Here is a 15,793-nt window from a genome sequence, read left to right on the forward strand (position 1 = left end):
TTCCATGCTCAGAATAGAGCATGCTCCCTAAAAAGGGAGAGGGGCAATTCTGAGTGCTGTTTTGGATTCCAAAATGGCGTTCGGAATGGGGTTGAACCACTCTGACAGAATTGGTTATTCTGTTCGAACAACCAGCTTGCCCAATTGTTGCAATTGAAAATCTTCACATGTTGTATTCAATTCCAAGCTCAGAACAAACACAAAATGCAGTTTGTGCACATCCCCATTGTGTTGGTCCACAACATTAGAAAAAGAAAAAAGGGAGCAGGTTTTAAGGGCTCTCTCTCTCTCTCTCTCTCTCTCTCTCTCTCTGAGACAGAGGGAGGGGGAGTTAAAAAGTATAAAATGTTTCTGGATGTCAACCAAAAACAAGAACGTGTGTTTTGATAGACACTCTTCATGTATTGCACAAATGGCACCCAAACTGATCAGATTTTCATCAGCTGCTATAATCCCCTAAGAACATTTAAATAGACACCAAGCACATGCTTCCCATGCTAACAACCATGTTCTAGACAGTGGAGAAAAGCACCAGTGAATTGCCTATCTTGACTTGATATCTACCAATAAGGAATCAGACTGAAGTAATAGAATAAGAGTTAACCAATGAGGATGAGGTAATGGAAATTTTGGGAGTTAAGTAATGGTGGCATTCTTGATCTTATAGAAAAACAAGGGTGTGTAGTAGTACCATCAAGAATGTTTCTTGGATTTCAGGAAAAATGATTTTAATAAGGCCAGAGAAAAGTTAGGTAGGGTTCCATGGCCAGCCCCATGCTGAGACGAAAAGAGACATTTTTCCCAGGCAGTTGGAATGTGCTCTGAATAGACGGCACTGCTAGCACCTCCTGATGCTGTCTGATGGCCTGCGATGTCTGACAGACCGAGCCATGGCAGTGGGAGTGAGTGGGAGGGCGAAGTGCTGGGCCAAGACAACACAGGGACTGAAGCAGAAGGCAAACATGGGAATGGAAGGACTACAGGGGGTTAATAAAGCACCAGGTGGGAGGACAGGGTAGGGTCCATGTGTCAAGTCTGCAACTTGACCTTTAAAGTGGGCAGGGCCAATGATGTGGGCTGGCTGAAGTCAGGTATTGCTTGAGGCCTCGGAGTGGGGCCAGAACAAAGACCCAGAAAGGTACACAGGAGAAGGAACAGGGTGTTGCTAACCCTCTCTCCTGCTTCTGACTAGAGATGTGCACTGAACTGGAGGGGGGTGGGGTGGCTCAAAAGTGGGGGGTACCTTTAAGGGGGGAGGTGCTATTACTCCTTCCGCTGCATTTCCCCACGGGCGTTGCAAGTTAAAATGGTCCAGTGGGGTGGCAGTGTACCTCCCTGCTGCCCCGTTCCCTCATCGGACCAGAAGTAACCAGAAGTACCTGTGTCCGTGCACACATCGTGCTCGCATGCATCATGTGTGTGCCGACAGGCGCATGTGCACCAGGTACTTCCGGTCCAACGAGGGAACGGGATGGCAGGGAGGTACGCTTCCACCCCACTGGACCCTTTTAACTTGCAGCACCAGTGGGGGAAAAACAGCAGGGGGGTAAGAGCACCCTCCTCCACCCTTAAAGGTATCCCCCCTGTTTTCGAACCAGCCAAACTGCTAGTTATTCTAACCTGTTTGGAGGCCCGTAAAACGGCCTCTGAACAGGTTCGTGCACATCCCCACTTCTGATGCTTCACCTGTATGGCAGCGGACTCTTGTTGGGCCCAAGGCAGACAACTGGGATGACATAATTATCAATTAAAATTATAGCAAAAGGAAAGAAAGTAGATTAATTATTACCAGAACTTCTTGTTCTTTAATATTCTGAATTATGATGTATATTTTATTGGATGAACATATAAGTAGTTTTTACATTCCCAATATGTGTTGTATATGTTGATCAGATTACATTAGTTGCAATTTTTTATTTTTTTATAAACTGTTGCTAGTCTACATCTTAGTATCATATATTACTACATAGTAATTGCATGGTGTCATAAAAATTGGTTGGAGAATAATGCAAGTTGCATTGCATCACACAACTGGGCAATGTTCAGTACTAGTGGAACAGCCCTGTTGTGCAGCAATGTGGACATATATTTTAGATGTACAGAACAGTGCAGAAGCAACAGAACCACTTGTGTTATGATGCAGGGCACTTCATCCAATATAGGTAGTGCTGCTGAATTACATTTGCACAAGTTTGAGTAGAAGCATAAGAACATGTTGGCACAATGTAACAGATAATTTTTGCATGTCAATCAGTATGTCCATATCTCTGAGCACTAAGAAATATGTAATTGCATTATTAGATAAGTATTAAGCTTTTCTCCTTAATAGTTGATTCCTTTTGTTCAGATCAGGTCTCAGCACAATAATGTAATATTTAGGGAAGAAAATGCAAGCCTGCAACCCCATGGTGGAGGTCAAGATGGAGAAGATCTCCACTGCCACCATGTATTTTCCCTTGGTACTCAGGTAAGTTGGAACAAAGGATAACCACACACTGCAAAAGACCAACATGCTGAAAGTGATGAACTTGGCTTCATTGAAACTATCTGGTAGGTTCCTAGCCAGGAAAGCCACAATGAAGCTAACAAAAGCCAAGAAGCCCATGTAGCCCAAGACAAAGTAAAACATAATCACAGAGCCTTCATTGCATTCCAGTTCAATTTCTTCAGGCACTGAGTGCATGTCAACATCTGGGAAGGGGGGAGAGGTTGCCAGCCATATCCCACAAATGGCTGCTTGGATGAAGGAGCAGCAAAGAACAATGGAAGTGGTCATTTTTCTCCCCACCCATTTCCTCATGTTGCTTCCTGGTTTGGTTGCCATGAAAGCCAGAACCACTGTGATGGTTTTTGCCAATACACAAGACACAGCCACAGAAAAGACAATGCCAAAAGCAATCTGCCGGAAGAGACACATCACCTTATCAGGCTGTCCAATGAACAGAAATGCACAAAGGGGGCAGAAAAAGAGTGAGATAAGGAGAGTGTAGGTGAGGTCCCGGTTGTTGGCTTTGACAATGGGAGTGTCATGGTGCTTTATGAAAGTCCCTAGAACCAGAGTTGTGATGAAGGAAGATAAAATAATGAAAATGACTAAACTCATCCCCAAAGGTTCTTCATAAGTCAAGAACGTTACTGCCTTCGGTATACATTGCTTTTTGTCTTTGTTTGGATAATGACCGTCCTGGCATGCTGTGCAATAATCCATGTCTAAAAAGAGAAGAGATGCACTTTCAGAGATGATTTATCACATATTGGTCTTTGCTGTTGTAGGACAGTCCGCCACACTTATGATTATTTTAAGGCCTCACTTGGCATCCTCCTTTTGGGTTTTTTAAAAAATTGTACTTCATTTTCTGAATCTGGCTTTATATTCCTTTTGTCCAACTGCTTTTGTTGCCAATATATGTAATGTTTCTAATATTTCTCATATTTGAATTTATTCTCTTTATGTTCTCTTTTATTTTGTTCTCTTTCATTTTTCATTTCTCTTTCAGTTTTACTTTTTGTAAAAATTGCTTTCAGGAAAACAGAAAAGAAGGGTTTTAACCTCCACTTTTAAGCACTCCCAGCTGCAAAAAGGTGCATAAACAAGCAAACTGTATGAGTACGACCACACTTGGTTCTTCACTAGTTATATCTATGTTATTAATTAAAAATATGACATGGTAGAACATCACCCCAGCAATGAATGGGCTTTGTATGGTGGAGTAGTTTCTATCCCATTCCCATATTAGTTCAACTGGGAGAAAAACCCACCACAGAAACATATGGACTTCATATGGTGGAGAGGTTTCTAGCCCATTCCCACCTTTCCCTGACAGTGTCTCAAAATTAGTCTGAGGCAGCTGGATCGACTGCCCACATGATTGCCAGCTCTGTGATGGAGCCACTGGGGGTGGGGGGGAAAGCGGGGGCCAATCAGCCCCCAGAAGCTTCAGCATGCCCTGCGTGAATACGTAGGGCATGCTGGCGAGACCCCTAGAGCTGGGAGGCAGCTTTTCATCTCTCCTCCAGGGGTCTCCTCGTGAGTATCCACAGCGTGGAGCAGCACCGTGGCTACTCACAATTTTAAGCAGGCGCGTAACAATGATAGGGCAAGGGGAGACAGTTGTCTGGGGGCCCCACTGCCTGGAGGGGCCCCCCAGAGGCACCTCACGTGACTCCCCATTGCCCCTTGCCCAGCCCCAAGGCCCCTCAGCCACTTGCCCTCTTCGCCGTCTCTCCTGCTTGTTCTGCTGGCCCGCAATCGAAGCAGCAGGCAAGCGGCAAAGAGCTCCTTTTCTCCCGCCTCTCAGCTGATCGGCGGGTGGGCGGGGCTTCCACAGAGGCCTCCGTGTAGGCCGCATTGAAGCCTGAACTCGAGTAGGGCCCAAGCAAGCCAGGAAGGAGGAGGCAGCCAGAGTGTTCTCGGCAGCAGAAGACTCCTTGCTGCCCTGCTTAACCCAGACCAGCATTTGCCAGGTAGAGTGTGAACTCCTTTTTGTGGTTACCTTTCCCGCCCCCCCCCCATATATAGGGATCTGCTTGCCATAGGGCTTGGATATGGGGGGGGGGAGGGACCGAGAAGTCTCTGAAAATTTATTTTGAAACAGCTTGGAAAATTTGCTGACTTAAAAAAACTATCTAAAAAGTCCTATAAGTGGCTTGTTTCATGGCAGAAAATTGCAAAAACTTCTGGAACAGTATTTTATTAATTTTATTTATTCATTCATTCATTTATAAATGCACTTATGTTCAAGTTGTTTTGCAACCCAGAAGGTCTGAGTGAGAACTGTGAAGCATGTGTGGTGCTTTTATTTTATTTTTCTTGTGTGTGAACTGCTCCCCAATAACTTGCAGGGACTTCAGGGTCAATCTGGCCAACATGTGAATGCAGCACCTCCATTCCAGAGGAGATGTGTCTTAAAGGGCTTTAAAAGCCTCCTGTGAAAAACCTCCTGCAATCAAACTTGACTGAATTTGTTCAGAATTCTGAGAAAACAAACATAGGTTCACCCTGCATGGTTGAAAGTCTCCTTTGCTAATCTGCAGCGAGGGGCCCATTTTAATAATTCATCTTTCTAGTGTGTTCTAGGCATTAAAAGTAATACAAATGTATAGTACTCAATGTATATCACTATATATTGTGACGTGTGTGTGTGTTCAGTGAAATGTATTTGCAGGCAGCATACTTATTTTGGAATATCAGACTTAAATCCTTGGGGGCCTGGGGTGTGCGGAGGCCCTGGACTTTGGGGGGGGGCCCATTTTAAAATCTTGTCTCTGGGCCCACTCCAACCTTGCTACGCCCCTGATTTTAAGAATGGGTTTATGGAGTTCTCGCTCCGCAAACCCGGTTTTAGGGGAGGGGTACTTAGGCAGGTTAACTGCCTGGGAGCCACCGGGCTCACCTGTGAGCCCGGTGGCTCCCACAATCAGGCAAAATCAGGCTAGGTTCCCCTAGCCCAATTTTGCCTGATAGTGGGAATAGCTCCCTTGCATCTGGAGGAGCTAGTAAAACATCCAGAAGCATCTTGCCTTGAAGAAGCAGGAATTTGTCACCACAATAAAACAGGAAGGATCACAAAAGCATCAAACACAACATGTCATCTTCCGTAAACCTGGTATCAATGGAAGAACTACCCACCATATGTCCCTGTTCTTTTCCTATTTTTTCTAGTGGGATACAGCCCAGAAGGGGGGAATTTGGTTCCAGGTGGAGAGAGTGAGGTGAGATGTATGGCACTGAACAGTCTGCTGATCCTCACTCACTGGCCAGTGAAGGTACTGAGATAATGAGGCTAGTCACATGCACAGCAGAAACCAGGCTAAGGGAGTCCAGACCAGTTTCTGCTATGCATATGAATCACCAGGAGCTGCATGGCTCCCAGCAGCAGCAAACCCTCTTAGGTAGCCCACTGCTTAACCCAGGTTTTGGGCACAAGTGTGCCCAAACACTGGGTTAACTGATTGTGTGTCTACCACAGCTGCTTGCAACCATGGCAAACACACTTGGGGGAAGGGGCTTTCAGTAATGCACCATGCACTCATGCGGTGCATTATTTGGGCTCTGGGGCTGGGGTGCCACACGGCGGTGCTTCCAAGCACCCAACCCCTGGAGCTGCTGGGTAAGCCACAGCTGGCTGCGGGAGCACTGGAGACAAGCCGCCACCGATCATCTGGGCCAGTGTATCGCCAGCCTGGTGACAGGTGAGTGATTGTCTGCGGGGAGAGCAGGTCAAACCCCTTCTCCCTGCAAACCTCCTCTTGGTGCTTCACACTGCTTGTGTGAAGTGCCTCAGTGAGTTACATGACAGACAGAAATGGCATAAGATGGTCTAAAACCAATCCATCACTGGCTCAATTATATGTGAGCACACAGGGATAATGTGTGTAACAAGCAGAGACACAGTTAGTCCCTCACACTGTGCCTTGTGCCTTACTCACCTAGAAAGGGGGAAACAACATTGGTACATGTTGGAGTGGTATGGGGGCCTGACCACTGTTCCCTCTAACAGGGATTCCCAGATGTTGTTGACTACAACTCCCATAACCCCCAAGCAAAAGCCATTGCAGCCAACTACATCTGTGAATCCCTGTTAGAGGGGATACTGGACCTGACACGGTGTTCAGGCCCACCCTGGGGCATGTTGAGGCCTGGCCAGATTGAGTGGTGCTGGTCAAATGATGGGAGGAAGCCATGCAATTCTCACAGATACTTCTTTGTGCAGTGGTCATTATTCAGTGTTTATTATTTAGGTTATCATTGTGAAAACTGATTGATAACTTTTCCCAAAAATTAAACTGAGAGATTGTGCCCCATTTCTATCTTGCAAGTTAGAAAATGAATGCACACATTCAATTTTGTTCTAAATATTACAGTTGATTACAAATCATCCCTTTACCATACATAATTATTAACATACATAGGGCTAAGTACATAGAGGCAGAATCTCCGAAGTGTTTCATATTCCATTCTTTTCTTAGGAGGATCATAAGTTTTCTTACTAAGTTAGAAATAAGTCTTCCTACTACTTGTAAAAAAAATTCTAGACTGGAAACTGAGGGTCAAATGACATCCTATTCTAGACTCTTCTTCCCTCCCCCACTCTCCCTCTCTCCAACTCCCACTCCCAGAAATGGGAGAAGGAAGTCAGAGACCTTTGAAAGATGATGTGGATGAAATAAATGCATTTAGGGTCAGTGTACAGGTCAGTGATGTGTGGTGAACAGTGCTGAGGTGGGGTCTGTGTCCTCCAGTGAGAGGCTAGACCAAGTGGACTTTTGGCAGTGAGTGAAGCAACTCTGTCCCCTGCAATATGAGTGAGGGAAAGGGAGAAGGAGATGGAGAGGGAGACGGAGAGGGAGAGGGAGAGGGAGAGGGAGAGGACCACAAGGGGTTTATTAAAACACTACCTAGCAGAACTGAAATCGTAACCTGGCCTGCTAGTCCTCTCTGGCATGTTCCATGCCGATCATGAAGCTCTGCAGGGTCTGTGGGGAACATATCTGGGGCCTTCCTACTTCTTCCTACTTCTATCATAGCTACTTCTGTGCCATGATGCATCTGAGATGGCTTGACTTAACAACATCACAAATAATTTAAGGTTCAGTCACAAAGATACATGACAGGAAAGAAGTGTGATTCCCAAGCTGATACAATCAGAGTTACAGTATCTAGACCTTGGTGGAGCAACTGCACCAGTGCTACATTTCTGGGTCTGGCCTAACAGTTGAAGAGCAGCTACTAGGTTTCTGAGGTGCTGGCCCTTCTGGCAAGATATGCCAAGCAAATCAAAGAAGTACAGTTTGAAAATATGGTGGTGCTGTGATGCAGGAAGATCCTTGCCACTGGCAGGAGATGTTTGCAAACTGGAGGACTGCAACAAAGACAAGTGGGCCTGCACATTGTGCAGCAATGTATACTGCCATGGAATTATGCTTGGGGCCATTTCAGATGAATCATTCCTCTACATACACTCCAAAACCTTGTTGGAGCACATTTGGAGGGGTGAAACCTGCCTCAGGAACCTGTAGAAGCATGACTTGAACAACTGCCCATTCTGAGCAGCCCTGACACCGCATTTCAAGTCCACAGCAGTTTCACAGTGCAGGATCACACTTCTGTGATGCCCAGCATGTCAGCCACTACATGACATGCTTGATAAATGTGCAACACATTCTACCTGTCTGGTCAGATATCTTCCCTTTTGGACAGGAAACACAATTGTAGCAGCAAAATGGCTCTTCTTCCTTCTTTTCCTTATGATAACCAGGTTGGCAGTTGTCATTACAGAGAGAAAGGGGTATCACCTAACAAAAGAATAGGAGAAGTTAGTCCTGAGAAAATGGGTTTTGGGAGTGCTTAGTTTCAGTGAAGGTATGACACTGCCTGAATGAATTTTGTTCCCTTTGTGCAGTGGTTATTATTTTTTGTGCATTGGTTATTGTTCAGGGAAATGTTGGAAATGGGGGGGGGGCTTTCCCCCAAAATGGAACTGAGAGATTGTAGCCACCCACTCTTCTCATTCTGGGGGTGGCCTTTTTGCCTCACTGCATTTAGGGGCCATTGAATGAGCTGGCCAAGGAAAGTGGTTGGAGTGACCATTTCACATCCCACTCCCTCACCATGCTGTCTGAATTCGTCATTATTCTCACAGATACTTCTTTGTGCAGTGGTTATTATTCAATGTTTATTATTCAGGTTATTATTGTGAAAACTGATTGATAACTTTTCCCAAAAATTAAAACTGAGAGATTGTGCACCATTTCTTTCTTGCAAGTTAGAAAATGAATGCACACATTCAATTTTGTTCTAAATATTACAGTTGATTACAAATCATCCCTTTACCATACATAATTATTAAAATACATAGGACTAAGTACGTAGGGGCAGAATTTCCAAAGTGTTTCATATTTCATTCTTTTCTTAAGAGGATCATAAGTTTTCTTACTAAGTTAGAAATTAGTCTTGGTGTCAGATACCATCTATACATCATTTTATGATGTCATTAATGTATAAAAATGTTTCAAACAAATGTTGGAAGTGTGGCCATTCTGAAGGTACCTTTTTTCATATGTGGTGGACCTGTGGGAAGGCTAAAGCCTTTTGGGATATGATTTATAATGAATTAAAGAAAATATTTAAAATGACATTTCCTAAGAAGCCAGAATCCTTCCTGCTGGGAATAACACAAGGTGTAATATCTACAACTAATTTAACATTTTTTATGTATGCTTCTACGGTGGCCAGAATTATATATGCACAGAAATGGAAGAGTAATGAACTGCCTTCAAAAGAAGACTGGCTGATAAAAATTTTGGAATATGCGGAGATGGCAAAACTTACAGCACTAATAAGAGACCAAAACTTGGAATGTTTTAAAGAAGATTGGAAACCATTCTTGTTGTATCTAAAGAATTACTTTCCTACTATGGACTTTACAGCAGGGTTTGAAATTTAGTAAAAAAAACCTGCAGGTTGGGTAGATTAGCTATGTTTGTAAGGGTTTGAATTTATGTTTTGAATTATTATTGTAGCAAGGGTAAATTTTATAGTTGATGATTCACGAAGAGATGTGTGTGGGAAGTCCACCTTTTTGTGTGTATTTGCAATGAATGATAATATTACTACTGTTAAAATTAATAAAAATTGAATTTGGGGGAAAAAGTTAGAAATTAGTCTTCCTACTACTTGTAAAAAATATTCTAGACTGGAAACTGAGGGTCAAATGACATCCTATTCTAGACTCTTCCTCCCTCACCCACTTTCTCTCTCTCTCCAACTCTTTCTCTCTCACACAAACCATGATAGAAATGTAGGGTCATTATAAAGTGCAGTTGTGATTAAAAACAGCATTGAAGATGGACAATTTCTCACTCATAAAACAATAATCGTATTTTCAACTGGAAGGACTCTGTGCAAGAGTACACGATGCTCTACTGCCTTGGTTTTCATCTGACATACTAGAGAACTTTTGATTATATATATTTTGGAAACAGGCTGACATCCAGGCTAAGTTACTTACTATTACTACTCAGGAGCTATTCTAAAGGATTACTTTCAATCAGACTTCTCAAGATTAATTTAGTCTGTTAGCAGACTAAATTAGGAGTGATTTTTCACTGATTCATATCCCAAAATATTTTAATTGTTTTTGCTTTCAGATTACAAGGCTGCTCGTGTGGAGTGCTGGGATCCATGCGGATCTCAGGCGCTCCTGCCCAACCTAACCCCACTCCCATGCCTGGCTCTTAGCCAAGGTTAAGGGAGCAGCATTTCCGTAACCCAGCTGCTGCGCTTGTGTGTCTCATCACTGCATGGGGCTATGGAGAGACAGAGACAGGTGCCAAGAGCACCCATCTGATGTGGGAATAATGCAAGGCAGTGGGCTCATCACGTGGTACCTTATGGGACATGAAGAGTCTGGGAAATGAGTCCCGGCCTCTGTTGCTCTGTGCTGCTTCTAGCAGTACAGGTCATGTGGGCACGCAGCTTGCACACTGATAAGCTCAGGAGCAATCGTCTTGGGGAAGGTATGTTGAACCCTACCTCCCCACCACCACCTGCCTGCCTGCCTGCACACATGCACCTTAATGTGAATGGCCTCTATGTGATAAGGTCAAACTGTCTACCTAAAAACTTTGGAAACATTTATTCATCCCTACAACATTTCTCAATTCTACTGCCATCCCACCTGGTTAAAGATTCCGTTCCACACAATCACATCTTCATCAATGCTGAAATGTTTGTCTGAATGTATCCAAGGATTCATCCATCCGACTTTCAATCTGTAAAAGGACTTGTTAGGAAAAGAGACTACATTTGTAATATCAAAGCCCATTAAGAATTCGCCATTCTCATTTAAATGTACACTTTCTCCTGCACTGTTGTTAAATGAGATGTTCCTCAGAAAATGATGGAGCTACATGGAAAGAGAAAAAGAAATCAAGAACACATCCATAGTGTCACTTTCAATTGGATATTAGAAGACTTATCCTTGAGAGAGAAAGATTGCTCTCAATGCAGTAAAACCTTGTGCTCCCATATTGTTGTCTACTCATGACATTCTGACTGAGATTGATTTTTCATTTAACTTTTCAAAAGTTAAATGTTAAAACCATTACCTGCCATGGTTTCAGATCCACATACTGGAGCCTCTCACTCTCTACTTTTGCTCTCGATTTGGATTTGGCTCTAGATGACTGCCAGGCATCCAGTGCATGTGCCACAGCATAGACAGCATTGTAGATACTGTAGCTGTGGCCAGTCATGCTCATTTCAAAAAAAGGTGCCGGAACCCTCTCCAGCTTCTCCTTCCCTGTACAAGTTTCCTCGGAATCTCTGTTAAAATCAGAATTTGGAAATGAACACCCAAATACTTGCTCCCAGAATATTTGGATGAAATAATCTCCCTTGGACAAATCAGGGCTTAAGTTTTGGAGAAAATCTTGGAATCCCAGAGCTTCATGTGAATGAGTTGTGAAGGCTAAGGCCCCTTGGAAGATATGAACATCCCAATCCCTGTGCATGGCCACTGCTATGAAATCCAATAGGGTTGTCATAACCCACACTTTACCAAATGCTTTCTCAAAGTCATGTTCTCCTTGGCGTAATAACCCTCTCAAGCATATCATGGTCGGAGCTTCTCCATGGACAATAACAGTGTTTGCTTTACTTTGCATGAGAGTTAAAAATGTTTCCTTCCATTTTTGTTGTGCATCGAAGAATTCATGAAAAAAGTTGAATGTAGCAATTTTTTCTGTGAAAGCAGAACAGATGCCATTTCGGAAAAGTATTGGTACTAGATTCTTTAAAAATAATTCTCCAATATTGTCAGCCATGGTCATTAGACCCACCCACATCCATCTGAAATGCAGAAGTAGCTGAAGAATCCCATCGTACTGATGGATTTCATTTGGAGCCATTCGGTATGAATAAGGAAAATGGGATTGACCTTTCAACGTGGGTGCAAAATCACCATAGCTGAACTAGAAGTGAAAAAGAAGAAGAGGTTCTGGTCTGGACTAATCTGCCTACTTTCCTTTCACTATAATCTTAATTGATAATTACCATCTTCACAAATAAACCTTCTTCTGCCTCAGATGTTCATGCATCCACCATCTTGAATTAGAGTGGATGACATAATCACAAACTACACCATTGAGGTTTCACTGTGTGTCCCTACAACTCTACCCAATTTGGTCCAAATTGATTAGTAGGTTCATAAGTTAGCCTACTCGGACCTCAAACATCTGGGTGTCCCACATCTTGAATTGGGGTGCATGATGTCATCACAAACCATATTGTTAGGTATTTATTTATTTGATTGATTGATTGATTGACTGATTTCTATACCGCCCTTACAAAAATGGTTCAGGGCGGTTTGCACAGAGAAATAATAAACAAATAAGGTGGATCCCTATCCCCAAAGGGCTCACAATCTAAAAAGAAATATGATAGACACCAGCAACAGTCACTGGAAGTACAGTGCTGGGGGTGGTGCTGGGGGTGGATAGGGCCAGTTACTCTCCCCCTGCTAGATAAAGAGAATCACCACGATAAAAGATGCCTCTTTGCCAAGTTAGCAGGGGTATCCCTATTATGCCCCTACAATTTTTCCAAATTTGGTTCAAATCAGTCAAGGCTTTACATAGTTGATAGTGGTCAGAGAGAGAGAGAGAGAGAGAGAGAGAGAGAGAGAGAGAGAGAGAGAGAGAGAGAGAGAACTGGGAGATCTCATAAGCTTCCTTAAGGAAAGTTAGGCTAAAAATAAATTAAAGGTCCAGGCTATGTGCCTATAGATCTTTTATTGCTGCTGAATTAAAACACACAGACACTTTTCTGTATCACTTGCAAAGTCAGGTTCAGGTTTGCTTGACTAGTGTGACATATTCTTTGTGGGACTGCCTTTGTAGACAACTTGGAATCCTCATCTTGCGCAAAATGCTGCAGAGCATCTCCTAGTAGATGTGGGCAGACATGAACACATACAGCCAATTTTGTTTTAACTGTATTGATTTACAATATGTATCCTGTCCAAGTGCATCAAAATCACTGCTGGCATGGACCCACCACCTATCTTAGAGATTGCCTCCCCTTGTACTTCTACTCATAACATCTAACCAGGTCTTGCTTCATATGACAACTTGGTTGGAATTCAAAATTATTAAGGCTAGTAGCTGGTCTGGGAAAAGTTGACATAAAGAAACCACCTTACACAACATGCAGTGTTCCCATGAACATGATTGACATTGAGATAGTTGCTGCATGCTGTAACAGATAGCCTGTAGCGAGCTATTCGTGAAAGGAAGCCCTCAAATGTCACAGCACTGTATAAGAAAGAAAGAAAGAAAGAAAGAAAGAAAGAAAGAAAGAAAGAAAGAAAGAAAGAAAGAAAGAAAGAAAGAAAGAAAGAAATTGACAACCAATTTCAGGTTTCCTTCTAAGGGAAAATATCTGGATTTTTCCAATGAATGTCAAACATGTTTCTCTTAAGCACATATCTACAAGACAAGTGAAGTTTCTCAGCAAGTTCCTTCACATCCCTGATTGAATTAGCAAGTATATATTCTGTCTCAGCAGGCATGTGTGTACATATGTGTATACATATATAGAACAGAGATTTGTTTTTAAAAAATGAACCCTTGGTCCAAGGATTCTAAGAGGGTCAAACTGTGAACTTTCTTATTTGAAATTTAAATGTAAGAGAGCAGTACCAATAATTTGTGATCATATGGTCTATCTGGCTATGCTGTTGTCAGTTATCCCACATTGTGAGATACAAAACTATTGTGCTTATTTAAGACTAAATGAATGTAGATCTCTAAGCTGTCAGGGAAAATAGCTATGGGAAACAAGAGGTACAATCTGTGACAATTGTTATTCATTCAGGCATCTGTACTGTATGTTGCCCATTGAGATATTTCAGTCTACTTTAAAGAATGAGGATGCATCAGAGTATCTTCTATTGTTTTAAAAGAATGAATGCCTTCTTTGCATACTGGTTAAAATATAACCAGTGACTTTTTGACAGTCACATTTTTTTTTCTGAACTCACAAATAAACCATAAAATATCTCAGAAATTCAAGAAAAGCTGAATTCTGTAACAAAATTATAGAAATATTATAGTCCATGGGGCACTCTTTACCTGTGGCAGCTTATACAGGTCCAAAATGTCAGCCAGCCGATGGGAATACTCAGAACCCTGTCCCGCAATGACTGAGATTAGGCTGGTCTCAATGTCACACTTATAGTTGGGGACAAATGTATTCTGTGTGGAGAAAAATTCCATTGCATTTTGGTAAATTTTCTTTTGATTGAAGAAGCCTTCAGAGAAATAGCATCCCAATGAGACATTGGGTAAGATATTGGGATTCTCATTGATTTCCGTTACAGCAAATATAAAGGCCAGGACGTGCTGGTAATTCTTTGTAATAATCCTGCAATAAATGTTAAATGATGTGTCACAGGGCTATGCAACAATTTTTGATTTTCCCCCCTCTTTCTGTCCTGCTCTGATCCCTGCCATTTTTAAAAATCAAGCTCCATGAAAATAGAGACTGCACATTCATCTTCCAAAATACCCTTCTTCCATGTTTTAATACCATTCAGGTAATCATTTTTTTAAAATAAAATTCTTGTTATCACACAAAGTGGTACTGAATGACCAATTCTGTTTATGCATGTATTTCAAAAGGAACAGAAAATATATATGTTAAGATTTAAAAACATCCAAGTATATGAACTGGATATTCTAATCACAGACTGTTTTGATGATTCCAAGAAAGGTTATCCCTCAGGATGAAGCTATATTGGAGCTTGTATGAGGAGGACTCACTATGATAAGAAAGAATATTCATAGAGTCTTGTCTAATATAATAATTCATTAGATTTCCAGTGTAAAAGAAATATCATCACAGCGGATGGTTCCTTAGTTACTACAATGCAGTAGGTTACTACATTATGCAGTAGCATAATGAATCAAAAATAGAACCCATGATACTAGAAACGCAATTGGAAAATAAAAGTGTCTTAGAGAAAGTAAAAAAGAGAGCTGTGGATGAGATGAAAGGGAATTATTTGAATCATGAATAAGAACATAAGAACAGCCCTGCTGGATCAGGCCCAAGGCCCATCTAGTCCAGCAGCCTGTTTCGCATAATGGCCCACCAGATGCCGCTGGAAGCCACAGGCAGGAGCTGAGGGCATGCCCTCCCTCCTGCTGTTACTCCTCTGCAACTGGTTGTGCTGTAAGGAAAATGGGAAAGACAGAAAGTAAAAGCAGAGCATATGAGTAAAAAGGAATACACTGTGACCCTGTAGAAGAACAAGCATTACAGAACTCTGTTATAGTTGTTAATCTATGATAAAAATGTTTATTCAATAGACACCCTATGCCAAGTGTATGTCACTGGAGGGGGGCGGAGTAATTCCTTACATGGCAGATTCTAAATCAGGAGTAGGGTATGTATTAAACGAAAGTTGATCAAAAAATAACAGCATCTGTGAGGTAGTCTCTCCAATCATGATGTGGCCAGTGTTGTGATATTTATAAGGACTATAGATGGGCTCACGGATGGGACATTTGATAACATTCTCATGAAACTCAGTGTGGATTATTTGAAGCAATAACAGCAGCACTTTGAGCAACACCATCCTGAACCAGATAATTCTCCTGTGGATAAAGCTTTAGCATTTCACATCTACAGCAGTATTGTCACAACTGTTTTGACTATAGGACACGATCTTGAAGGGCAGCCAATCTTGCTGGGAGAATAGCTGACATCTTTTCCTTTTATGCTGCTCAC

General features: G+C 42.3%; 2 protein-coding genes across 8 annotated transcripts in view; one reads left to right on the forward strand and one right to left on the reverse strand.

The window, feature by feature from the left end:
- Window positions 1-1,939: 1,939 nt before the first annotated feature.
- LOC128331020 (vomeronasal type-2 receptor 26-like) lies at window positions 1,940-15,641 on the reverse strand. The gene is made up of 6 exons (XM_053264385.1): window positions 15,424-15,641; window positions 14,134-14,425; window positions 11,110-11,973; window positions 10,680-10,907; window positions 8,169-8,295; window positions 1,940-3,210 (listed from the first exon to the last, which is right to left on the reverse strand). The coding sequence occupies exons 1-6, from the start codon at window positions 15,639-15,641 to the stop codon at window positions 2,309-2,311; spliced, it is 2,631 nt and encodes an 876-aa protein (XP_053120360.1). The 3' UTR covers window positions 1,940-2,308.
- The window catches only part of LOC128330042 (vomeronasal type-2 receptor 26-like), an 87,269-nt gene continuing 75,837 nt past the window's right edge, over window positions 4,362-15,793 (forward strand). For all 7 annotated transcript variants that reach the window (XM_053262198.1, XM_053262197.1, XM_053262195.1 and 4 more), the window contains exon 1: window positions 4,362-4,464. The gene's annotated coding sequence lies outside the window, so the exon portion shown is untranslated. The remainder of the gene's footprint in view (window positions 4,465-15,793) is intronic.

This window comes from Hemicordylus capensis, chromosome 6, assembly GCF_027244095.1.
Source record: "Hemicordylus capensis ecotype Gifberg chromosome 6, rHemCap1.1.pri, whole genome shotgun sequence".
Lineage (NCBI taxonomy): Eukaryota > Metazoa > Chordata > Lepidosauria > Squamata > Cordylidae > Hemicordylus > Hemicordylus capensis.